At 36.8% G+C, this 12,966-nt stretch overlaps 1 protein-coding gene across 5 annotated transcripts; it reads left to right on the forward strand.

Moving 5' to 3' along the window:
- The first annotated feature begins 3,158 nt into the window (after positions 1-3,158).
- On the forward strand, positions 3,159-10,393 carry LOC125218153. 5 transcript variants are annotated; one of them, XM_048119765.1, is made up of 12 exons: positions 3,159-3,316; positions 4,091-4,178; positions 4,252-4,610; positions 5,213-5,390; positions 5,476-5,704; positions 6,117-6,256; positions 6,443-6,732; positions 6,821-7,033; positions 7,155-7,673; positions 8,399-9,070; positions 9,269-9,796; positions 9,901-10,393. In XM_048119765.1, exons 3-12 carry the CDS (start codon positions 4,356-4,358, stop codon positions 10,123-10,125), a joined length of 3,249 nt encoding a protein of 1,082 aa, XP_047975722.1. In that variant the 5' UTR covers positions 3,159-3,316; positions 4,091-4,178; positions 4,252-4,355; the 3' UTR covers positions 10,126-10,393. The 5 variants fall into 5 exon arrangements, with proteins under 5 accessions (XP_047975722.1, XP_047975720.1, XP_047975718.1 ...); XM_048119763.1 differs by having other exon boundaries at positions 4,255-4,610; XM_048119761.1 differs by having other exon boundaries at positions 4,293-4,610.
- Positions 10,394-12,966: the final 2,573 nt, after the last annotated feature.

Genomic DNA, 12,966 nt, shown 5'->3' on the forward strand with positions numbered 1-12,966 from the left:
TATTAATATTGCAAAATTTCAAAATATGCTTGATCATTTCATAAAAATAAATTTGTATCACTTTAATTAGACTTGTTTTCAGCAATTATTTGATAAATAGGAAATAAATTTCTTTCATATATTGAACTCATTTTTAAATACTGTAAGAAGTCATGAGTCATTATCATATACTCCATTTAATTTAAGATTAAATTGTGAAATTATTTTAATCGAAGGAGCAGCTATGACTAATTATCATAAGACTATACATCTGAGATTTAAGTTGTGAGATTCAATATTATGAACCAATCATAATACATATTCAATCTTATGAAATAAACATAATTCATATTCAATCATGAGATATAATCTTGCAAACTGAACAACCCTTAATAGTATAACCATATTTCTTTTGCATTTTCTTATACTTCCTATGTTTCATATTAATAGAGTCATTTCTTTTTGGTATGAAGATTAGAGCATCCGCAGTGCGGCGGGGACGCCATTCGTCCGCCGATGGGAGGCGTCCGTCCGTGCCAGCGGCACGGCGCTGCTCTTAGCTAAGAGCACGTCCATGCCGCTGAGCAGCATACGTGGCAACTTCTGATTCGCCAACGGCATAGCCGTTAGCATATTCATTTTTTTAATTCGAAATTAATTAAAAAAAAAAATGTTTTTAAAATAAAAAAATATATTTTCCCACTTCCCAAAAATTATATCCGTTTTCTACCCACTTTTAATTTATTTTCAAATTTTTTCCCCAAAATTCACATTTTCATCTATAAATACCCTCACTTCAACACAAAAAAAAAAACACATTCTCATCTATTCTATCATCTACATTCTCTCATCTTTTTTTCTCATATTCTCTCATCTAAATTCCCACCACACTACACAATGTTCGGCTCCGAGACGATCATCCCTCCGGCTCCCGCGGTTGGAACCACGAATTCGGCTCCGAGCCATTCTCTAGTTCGGAAACGCAATTTTCGGCCCCTCCTCAAAGCCAGGGTTCTCAAGTTCCGGGTAGCTACCGGCCTTACCCGGTGGATGACCAAGATGCCCCCGGGTTCGGGTGGGCACCCGAATCCGGTTCGGGAGGGAGCGGCAGCTCTGCTCGTACTCCTACTTCTATTCCTACACGTACTCCTCCTACTCGGGGTACCCGCACCCCGTACACTCCGGATGAGATGATGCAGATGTTCAAAGCCTACTTGGCAGTCTTCGAAGACCCGGATGTTGATACGAACCAAACCAGGAAAACGTATTGGTGGCGCATCACTTGTCTTTACAATGAAACCCGGTCGGAGGGAACCATCTATCGCAATGATAGTATGATGCGCAATTGCATCTTCAGATGCAACGAGGCAATTGGTAAGTTTCATGGGTATTACCATCAGGAAGAGCGTGCGGCGGGGAGCGGCAAGAGCGAGCTCGACGTCATCAATGCCACCTTGGCGACCTACCAAAGCTTGGAGTTGAAACCGTTCAAGTACCTTAATTGTTGGCAGGAGGGGCACCAACATCTGAAGTATAGGGGGTCCTCCTCCAGCTCCTCCAACAAACGGTCGAGGTCGGTAGCCCTATCCGGTTGCGCCTCCGATGATGTGGCTACCCAACTTGCCGGAACTAACTTGGGTAGCTCCGACGCTGGCCCGAGCAGTTCCCGCCGGCCGCAAGGAAGGAAGAAGGCGACTGCCAACCGCCGTTGCGCGAACAACTTGCAACACATGTGAGAATGATCCAGGGTCTCAAGAGAACATTGGGATAGAGAACTAGTCTTCCACGAGGGTATTTTTTAGTCTTTAATCATGTACTACCTCCGTCCACCAAAATTTGTCTCCACTTTGACCCGGCAAGACGGGTTTTAAAAATGTAATGGAAAGTGAGTTGAAAAGTTAGTGGATTGTGAGTCCTACTTTTATATATTAGTTTTATAATAAAATGTGAGTAGGAATGAGTTAGTGGAATATGAGATCCACTACCAAAAATTGGTAAAAGTGAAATGAGACAAATTTTGAGGGATTGACGGAAATGGAAAAATGGGACAAATTTTGGTGGACGGAGGTAGTACTTTTTAATATGTATGATTTTAATTATGTATTTTTTTATTTTCTAGGATTTTAATTATGTAATTTTTATTTTTTAAGATTTTACTTATGTAATTTTTATTTTTTAATGTATTTTTATAATGTAGGAATGTTTTTAGTAATTGAAGTATTTAAATTGAATAATAGAATGGTGGAACCCTTGAATTTGTCCTTAGCTAAGGGAACGGATGTGGGTGTTGTGTTCTTAGCTAAGGACAAGGAGTAAAAGTGGGTCCGAGTCCACTTCCGTGCTTTTAGCTAAGAGCACGGATGGGGATGCTCTTAGAAAATAGATATTCAATACGTGAAGCGAGAGAGTAAAATAAAAAATATAAAAAGAAAATAAAGTAAGAAAGATAATAAAATATAAAATAATAAAGAGAGAATAAATTATAGTAATATATTATTTTAGTATTATATAAAGAAATGATGACACTATTGGAACGGTCTAAAAATAGAGTACATTATTCATTAACTAAAAAAATTTACGCGAATTACACAAGAAAATTCAAATGCTTTAACGCACATTCAGTTGTCAATATTTTTTTAGTATGTAACCATTATTAAATTTGTCCGTGGATTAAGCATTAAAATGAATAACCGAGTGATTGATAGTAGTCATAATAAAATATGAGGGATAACGTATATTTTTGAATAATATATTTGTTTGAAAAATACGAAAAACTAATTAATAGGATAAAGAAATAAAATAAGTGGGATGATATGTTCTAAATAATTTGTAATATTGAAATACTATTTCTTATGCATGAGAATTAAGTATAAATAAAATGACTCTGCTTTAGCATATTCGTATGTTCTTGGAAGTGAAATCAGAATTAGCAGGAGAATCCTGACTAGATGACACGTGTCAGTAGAGCATTAACAGTTGCTAGATACGGGTGATCGGTGAGGCGGTGGCGGAGAAATCGTGGCCTGATATTTCTATGAAATCCTTGGGCGTCAATGTCTACAAAAATTGGGGGTATTTTGGTCCGAATAGATTAGTGTAATTTACGAGAATGCCCCTCAGCTCATCGACGAGTTCTTCACCTTTGCTTCACGGTTTATTTTGGGTATATTCGGTCCTCGCTTCCGTGGTAGATTCGCTGTGATTAAAACTAACACCAAACCAACCACAAATGCACAGAGAGAGAGAGAGAGAGAGAGAGAGAGAGAGTGCTGAACTTGGCATGGCTGTTGCAAATTCTTCTCCGATGATTGTGATGGACTTGTCCTAATAAACCAAGGTGGACTTCTATTCCGTATATTATAGTGTTCCTTTTTATTGCGTTATTACTCCCCAAATTTTTTTTCTCGGTCGTGAAGATGCGATCTTTTCAGTGTTTTACCTCTTGTTTGTGTAATCAAACATTGTGCATATGTTCTTTTCTTTTTCCCCCAATTCTGATATTCAAGATCCAATCTTTCTTTATCTGATTATATTTTAAGCAACCGTGGGGTGGGGTAGAGCGCTTGTTCCATTACTTCAATGCCAAAATTGAATGTGGCTCTAATTTTTAGCGTTGTAGTTTAACAATTGAGATAATTCCCCTTTAGGATATTGAGAAACGCGGTGGAATTTCGATGGTCAAATTTGAATAAATGAGAAGGCTGAATCATGTTCCGATTTTTGTGTGTGTTTGGTTTGCGATCTCGAGTTCAGACCAGTCATGTTTATAATGTGGGTAATTCAGACTATTTTAGTTTTTCAATGCATTTCGGGACCTGATTTGTTAATGAAGATCCAACTTGATATAGTTTGTGAGGCATTTGAATGATCTTGTGTTGATTATTTATCGACGAGTAACTACTTTCCTTGCTTACTGGGAATTTTTTCCTTGCCTAATTTCCCGATCGAACTTAAATGTCACGTCATATTCTATTGCAAAGGTACTTTATAGTAATATATTTGTAAGATTAAGGGACTGAAGAAAGTTTGTAGATCTCCTATTTGTTTGTTATGCGCGCCTATAGCTTATTGCATACTGCTACAGTTACTCACCCAATGCTTAACTTTGCAGAGTTCAATTGTCTCCAGAATGTTTTTTGAATAATGGCTCGTCAGTGGTTTGTGAAAAGAATCAATCAAGTGCTTTTTATAGTAAAATGGTGAATGGTGCTGCTGAATGCCTTCTTTAATTATTATTTTCAATGATATAAATTGGTTCCTATGCAATATTAGCAGGATCACTGAGCTACACTCATCTGTAATTCTATATCTAGAGTGAGGATTTACCAAAAGTGGCAGCAGATCTAAAAAGCTCGCTTGGTCATTTATTTATTCCAATGGAGGGTTTGGTTTCACCACCATCCCAGAAAAAATCTCTTAAATGTGCTAATCAGAGTAAGGATCTCTGGATGGTTGTGCGAGAGGGCTCTTTATCTGATGTAGATTCAGCCTTGGTGATGCTTCAGAAAAATGGTGGAAATATTAATGCAAGGAACCTGTTTGGGCTTACTCCTTTGCATATTGCTACTTGGAGGAACCATATACCGGTTGTAAGAAGGCTTCTTGAAGCTGGTGCAGACCCTAATGCAAGGGTATTTTTTTTCCCTCTGATCTTCTACTCTGCTCAACATTAAGTTCGATGCTTACTGAGCTGTTGTATGATGACTGGTTTGGAGTTGTTTCTTGATCTCGGTCATCGCATGCTGGATCGTGTTTCTCTGCCCTTTGGGTATCATAATTGATTTTCTTTTCCTTTGGCGATCATAATCCTGTCTAGAAGAGCCAGAGAATATGGAGGGGAGAATAAGTGGGAACTCCTTATCATGTTTGCAGATTGGAGCATGAGAAATATAATTTTAAAATTAATGATACAGAGCTTTCACCTAATTTCTTTGAAAGTGGTGCATTATTTTTCTAGTGTATGAAGAAAGTTAAATTGACCAAATCGATGGATGCAATAATCTTGATGTAAGTTCCATTACCTTATGCCATTGTATTGCAAGAAATGTTTGATGTTAATTAAAAGGGTTATCACGTGCAAAAAGAAATATACAAGGGAGTGCTATTTTACGTGAATGTGCCCATCTTGGTGGTGCACAAAAGGATAAAAGATCTCAAGCTTCAGTGTCATGAGTTCATTAATGCAGAAATGGTTTCGTCATTTCCTCTAAAATCAGTTTACTTTTCTTGTCAGGATGGGGAATCGGGGTGGAGTAGCCTTCACAGGGCTCTCCATTTTGGGCATTTAGCAGTTGCTTGTGTACTTCTCCAGTTTGGTGCTTCTTTGACACTGGGGGATTCGAAATCTAGAACGCCTGTTGATCTCTTATCTGGGCCTGTTCTGCAGGCTGTTGGCAAGCAAAATAGTTTGGGTATGTAGCTGTATCCTCAAATATAATTTTCTAGGTTTATTGCTGACATAAGCTAGGATATTGATCTATTTCTTTTAAATTTCAGTAGATACAGAGGTCTTCAGCTGGGGTAGTGGTGTAAACTATCAACTTGGAACTGGAAATGCACACATCCAGAAATTACCATGCAAACTGGAATCTCTTCATGGCTCATTCATCAAATCCATTTCTGCTGCAAAGTTCCACAGTGTGGCAGTTAGTGCATGTGGGGATGTTTACACATGGGGATTTGGAAGGGGTGGTCGCCTAGGGCATCCTGATTTTGATATACACAGGTGACATGGAGTTCATTTTGGTGCCCATACTTACTCCTCAATGTTTGAATAATTTTAACAAACTTTTGTGCATCTAACTAAGAATTTATTCTTTCAACTACTTTTTGAATGTTTTCTCAAAGTACCATGACTCTTCACCTAATTGAATGATGTGCTTTGCCATTATGTGATCAAATAATTTAGCAGGAACATCAGAATTTTAGGTTCCCTGTATAGCTAACATGCTTTCTGTTGATTTTTGTGTTTCAGTTGAACTAGTGAAAAACTAAGATACATGGTTAGATTATTTAATTTCATCAGTTTGAGGAAAACACATAATTTTAATCAGGATATCTCTAATTTACACCGGTCCCCCTAGAATAGATCTTTTTCGGAAAATAATCTATGAGCTTAACCATCTTTCTTTTTTTAGTGGTCAAGCTGCAGTCATCACTCCTCGTCAAGTGACAATGGGTTTAGGTGCACGTCGAGTTAGAGCTGTTGCTGCTGCTAAACATCACACTGTTGTTGTGACAGAGGGTGGAGAAGTATTTACATGGGGTTCCAATAGAGGTAGATATAATATTATATGGCTGATTTAGAACTCTTGCTAGCCTCTGTAGTTATAACTAATCATGCTTATTTATATAATTTGAAGGCAGGTTAACTGCCCACATTTTTTATATCATGAAATTGCAACATTTTGTTTGATATCATGTCACGTCTGGAAGTAATTATACCTCTATCAATGTTCTGCAGAGGGTCAGCTTGGCTATACTTCTGTTGACACACAACCCACTCCTCGTAGAGTTAGTTCCTTGAAGGCAAGAATAATGGCTGTTTCTGCAGCAAATAAACACACTGCAGTAGTTTCAGAGGCTGGTGAGATATATACATGGGGTTGCAATAGAGAAGGCCAACTAGGTTATGGTACCTCTAACTCAGCTTCAAATTACAGCCCAAGGTTAGTGGCATACTTGAAGGGTAAACACCTTGTTGGAGTCTCTGCAGCAAAGTATCACACTATTGTTTTAGGGTCTGATGGGGAGGTATAAAATTTTTTATTAAAATTTTCTTTTTGAGTTTTGTATATGAAGTACCTGGAATGGATGGTTTTCAATTTATGACGATTGGCAGGTTTTCACTTGGGGTCATCGACTTGTTAACCCTAGACGTGTAACCATTGCTAGAAACATAAAGAAAGCTGGAAATTCTGTGCTGAAATTTCATCGCAAGGAACGCCTTACTGTTGTTGCTATAGCTGCTGGGATGACACACAGCATAGCGCTTACAGATGATGGTGCGTTGTTCTACTGGTCATCTTCAGATCCCGAACTTCAGTGTCACCAGGTATTACTTTGCCTTGTGAGGTTCCTCTTTACCATTATGTCCTTAACTGAACATTTCTCATAATTAATGAATGTACATATTCACATCTCTCATAATTGATGAATGCACATCTCTCCTGCAGTTATATTCACTATGTGGGAAAGGAATAGCTAGCATATCTGCAGGAAAGTACTGGACTGCTGCAGTTACAGTGACTGGTGATACTTACATGTGGGATGGTAAGAAGGGACAAGATTCTCCGCCTACTCCTACTAGGCTGCATGGGGTGAAGAAGGCAACCTCAGTATCTGTTGGGGAAACACATTTACTGATTGTTAGCTCACTCTATCATCCATGCTTCCTTCCCCAGTTTTCTGACGGTAGTCCAAAACAAGAGATCAAGGGTGAATTAGATGAACTTCGTGAAGGCTTCATGTTTGATGATGTGGAGAATGAGGATGTCTTGTCTGACATGAAGGATGATAATGAAAATCCAGCACTACCCAGTTTTAGAAATTCTTTTGAAAAGCCAAGTGCCCCGAGCTTAAAAAGTCTCTGTGAAAAGGTAGCTGCAGAGCATTTGGTTGAGCCAAGAAATGCCATACAAGTGCTCGAAATTGCTGATTCATTGGGAGCAGATGATCTCAAGAGACATTGTGCGGTCTGTTTCAACAACTCTTTTGTTGTTATCTACATCAACTTTTCCTAATTGTGCAATAGTCATTTGTAGACTCTTTATGGATTGGGCCGTTTGACACTCCTATGTTGTCAAAGCAGCTGTAGTTGTCATCTGATTTAAGGGATGTCTTATGCAAAGTCGTAATATTGATTTTCCGTGATTAGGTTATATCAACATAGCCAACTAGACACATCTAAAAAAAACAACTAAATAGCTTGTGGCTTTTTCATAGCCTCAACAAGATTTTCTGCTGTAGGACCATGAGCAAGTTTTTGCATCATAGGCGAGCTTCTACTTGGTGGTCCTTGATTACAAAGAGAACTTGCAAGTTACAAATAGTTGGGAAATTCAATATAACTTTATGATGCTGATCACCCTTCTTTGCACTAAATTATATCTAATGCTAAATACATGCAACACCTTCGAAGGTTCCTTGAATTTGCAATAAGAATTTGATGTTCTCAGGTGGTAGAGAATTCTGTCTTGTTGACTGAACTTGTATTTCTTTTACTGATTTCTTCACATTATCATTTCACATTCGAAGGTCGCTTGAATTTGCAATTAGAATCTGATGTTCTGTGCTCAGGTGTTAGAGAATTCTGCTTTGTTACTGAACTAATACATCTTTTACTGATTTCTTCACATTATCATTTCATTGTTTGTTTGTAAGCTTCTTCTTTCCTGAAAGATGCCAAAACTTGCTGCAGGAGATTGTCATTCGCAACCTAGACTACATACTTGCAGTATCAGTGCAAACTTTTGCTGGTGTGTCATTGGATGTTTTGGTTGATCTTGAGAAACTTCTAGACTTGAAGTCATCAGAGCCATGGAGTTTCCGTCAGCTTCCTACACCCACAACTAAATTTCCAGCTATTCTAAATAGTGATGACGAAGAGAATGGTGAAGATGATACACTTAGGATACGCGATGATGGTACACAAGGGCTAATTTTATGCAAAGAAGGAGCTCATAGGTTAGATGGCTTTTTACAATCCGATGATGCTGCGGTTGAAGGTGTCCACAAAAGAATCAGAGCGTTGAGGAAAAAGTTGCAACAGATTGAGCTGCTTGAGGAAAAACAGTCCAAGGGCCATCTTCTCGATGACCAGCAGATTTCAAAACTTGTAATGAGATCAGCACTGGAGAGTTCTCTTGCTGAGCTTGGTGCGCCAATTGAAACTGTTCATACAAAAGAATCATCCCTGGTAGATGAAAGAGGGAGTAGAAAAGCTGAATCTAGAAAACAAAGAAGAAAGAAAAAAGAAAAGGAAGCCCGTAAGGAAGAGGGCTCTAGTGATTTAGCTATTGATTCCGAACCAGGCAACATGAAGGGCGTCCTGGATGCTGAAGTTCATGAAGAGATCAATAGTAAGGTTCAGGTGAGATATCATTATCATCTAATTGCTTTACTAACCTGCACCTTTTGTTGTAAGGAGGCTTGTTGATCTCACTAACATCTTGTTTCCATATTACTTGACTATGTTGTTGGAAAAGCATATATGGAGGACCCTCCTCTTTTTGTTGCTGTTGATATTGTCACTGAAACAGTTGGTTTCCTTGTTCTTTTCTATTTATAGGAGAAAGCTGCAGATTCTGGGAGTTTTGTGGTAATTCAAGAGGCCAGGGTTTCAAAATCTCATAGTAAGAAGGCAGCTGGAGATGTTCCCCTAAATGCGACTGCTTCTCCAACTGCATCGAAGAAAAAGAACAGAAAAGGCGGGCTTTCTATGTTTCTCAGTGGTGCCCTTGACGATGTTCCAAAAACTGTCGCTCCACCACCTCCACCTGTGGTGATGCCGAAAAGTGAGGGTCCTGCTTGGGGTGGTGCCAAAGCATCTCAGGGACCAAAGTCGCTTCGCATTATACAAGACGAGCAAAGCAAGATTGAGACCAAGCCCACAAAGAAGAAAGAGTCTGAGGATCATTCTGAAGGTAACAATGGGAAACTCCCATTAAGCTCATTCATCTGTTCCTCTCCAATAGCTATGACCCCTGCTAGGAAAGCACCAATACCCGATGGAGATAGAAACACGCCACCTTGGGCGGCCTCTGGAACTCCACCTTCCCTTTCGCGTCCATCTCTAAGGGATATCCAGTTTCAGCAGGTATGGCTGTATGTTAATGTAATTACTTATTCAGTAGGTGTCAAAATGGCTGCTTGCAACATTCATAGCTCAATAATTGATGTGCCTGTTATAATTCTGTTCAGGGAAAGCAGCAGCTAGGAGTTTCTCATAGTCCAAAAAATAGCACCACTGGATTCTCTGTGATGAATGGTCTGGGGTCACCATCGGAGTCTGCTGGCTCAAACCGTTGGTTCAAACCAGAGGTTGATGCTCCCTCGTCGATTCGGTCAATTCAGATAGAGGAGAGGGCCATTAAAGACCTGAAGCGCTTCTACGGCAATGTTAGGATTGTAAAGAACCAGTCATAACAAAGGGAACATGTAGTATTTTTTTTTTCTGTAGGATCCTCTGTACATTGATCTGCACAGTTAAATTTTTTTCACACTTTCTAAGCTAGTTGCCTCCAATTACTTTCTTGGTTTTTATTAGTTCGAAAATAACAAATGTGTGTTGTAGATTTGCATTTCAGATATGCTCATCTGCCATTAGATGGCCTATGAATAGTTAGAAGTGGCCCCATCGTTTGTATTCTGAGGCTAAAATTGTATAAAACCGGCATATTTTAGTTGACCACTATGTCCGGTTCTTGCCTTAACTGTATTTTTAATGATAAGATTCTGTTATTTTTTATGACAATATCAGAACTGAATTGTCCAAGAAATCGAACCTGAAAAATTAGATTCCGAACTATGAAAATTAATCTGAATTGAAAAACTGAAATTATGTAAATGTCCAAAAATCTAAAAGAGAAAAACTAGAAATTAAAAAATGTAGAAAATCTTTCGGTATTAATTACTAATATATCATGTATAATTTCAAACATAAATTTAATATTCAAATATTATCATGTTATTAGAATTACTATTATATTATATTCTAATGTTGCTAATTTTATATACTCCATGGTGTGGCTTAGGATATATCAAAAGTAACACAATATAATACTACTAACGACTTAGTTTGTCACTCTCTTTAATGGAGGTGACAGTATAGATAAAAATAATAATTTTTTTTATATATTTGAATAGTATTAAAATATACTTTGTCTGTAGAAATGTATGAACCTGTAATTGAGTACGAGTTTAAATGCATAATTGGTTAAGTAGAAGATATATCGAGAAAATGATAGTGAAAGTAAGGTTAGTAGAGAGTGAGGTCTATATTATTAGTAGCGTAGTTAAATTTTTTAAATTAGAAAATTCATAGTGGAGTACTTTTTAAGGACGGACTAAAAAAGAAATAGTTCATGCTTTTCAGGAACGAATGGAGTATAAAGTTTAAACTGAAATATCGAATTTTAGTAAACATTGAAACTAAATTCATACTCTGCGGTACTCCCTCCGTCCACAGAAAATAGATTACATTTGTCATTTTTTATTGTCCATGAAAATAGACCATGTTTAAAAAGGAAAGTTTTCAGCAATTTCTCTCCTACTTATGGACTCCACATTCCACTAACACTACTTCTTTCTTACTTTTTTCTTTCTCTTACTTTACCAATTCCACATTAAAACCCGTGTCATTCACAATGTGTCCTATTTTTCGTGGACGGAGGGAATATGATAATTTTTATAGTACCCAAATTGAACTGAGCTAAAAAAACTGATTTTTATCAAAATTATAAACCAAACCGAAATTCGAAAATAAATGAACCAGATTTAAATTTCGATATTGTTATGAACTTATGATCAAATATTCAGATTTTGGGTATATGCATTATTGCTCACCACTATTAATGCATTAGCCAACCCACTCGTTACTATTACTAATACATTTCCGACTTTTCAAATAGTACATAGATAAATAAATACTCCTAAATCAGATAATAAATATTAAATATAAATAAATGACCAATTAATTTCTGGTCAATTGTGAAGTGTAAAGTCGTAAGCCGTGGGTTGGGTGGACTGGACTAACTTTTAGCTTTCGAAAGTAGATTCCAAAAAAAAAAAGATTTTCCGTTCTCTTATAAATCCGCTTTTCATTCTTTGTACTACTATTTGTTTTGTTTTTAAAATGCATAAATAATGTGATATCAATTAAAAGGTGGACGAAGAAAAGTTAATTTCGTGGCACTTAACAAAAGTACTACTATAAGAGGGGTGGATGGAGTCTTCGGAGTGGAAGAATGCAGTCAAGGACAACTTTTCTTTTTTTAGAAAAAGATGGGTAAACCGGATTACAATAAACTAACCATATAAGAAATATTTAAATCTATATACTTCATCCGTCGGCAAATAGGACACCCGTTTTTTTTATTTTAGTCTATCCGCGAATAGTAGTTTTGGTTCATTTTTACTATAGATAGTAATAGGGTCTCACTTTCCACTAACTCATTTCACTCACATTTCAATTAAAGCTAATATATACGAGTGAGATCCTCGTTCTACTAACTTTTTTCCATCCACTTTTTTTAATATTTCTTAAAATCCATGCCGCTAAGAAAATGGACTCCTAATGACGAACATAGAGAGTAGCAGCCAACTGCTGAAACCTAGTGGCAGCGACTCCAAGGTGAAAAATAATTATAATGACTTAAAAGCTTCAAAATTAATGATTCTCTTTATTCTCTTTGTTTTATTTTCTCAAATATTTTTTTTTATCTTTACTTTTTCATGAAAAACTTTCATTATAAATAAAAACAAATTATTTCATAGTACTTGTATCTTGGATGACTTCCACTATTTGAAATAAAGATTCTTAGATTAACATATGACAAATTTATTTAGCTTTTGCAAAGTTTGTTATCTTTATTCTATTTGAAATGAATGTTATTAGATTTTATATTATGGATTATTTGCTCTAACTTTTGTAGAAAATATTATCTTTATTCAAAAATCATCTTTTGGTTCTGCGCGATCGGTTAGCTTTAAAACACAGTTCTAAAGTAATTAATTTGATTGAATTTTCAATTTATCGATTGTAGATGATGGATTATGCATTAGAAATACAAATGATGTTTTGTTAGTTAAAAATATACAGTACTACACATATATGAATGTAGAGAAATGATATGCTACATACCTTATGTGGGCTCCTTATGTGAGCACCACTCTTGTTTGACACACGTTTAGCGTCGTTCGTTTCGATTTATTTATTTAGCTTAATTCTAATACATTAAAAAATGTTATTGCAATTTTTAATTTCAC

Source organism: Salvia hispanica, chromosome 4, assembly GCF_023119035.1.
Source record: "Salvia hispanica cultivar TCC Black 2014 chromosome 4, UniMelb_Shisp_WGS_1.0, whole genome shotgun sequence".
Taxonomy (NCBI): Eukaryota; Viridiplantae; Streptophyta; class Magnoliopsida; order Lamiales; family Lamiaceae; genus Salvia; species Salvia hispanica.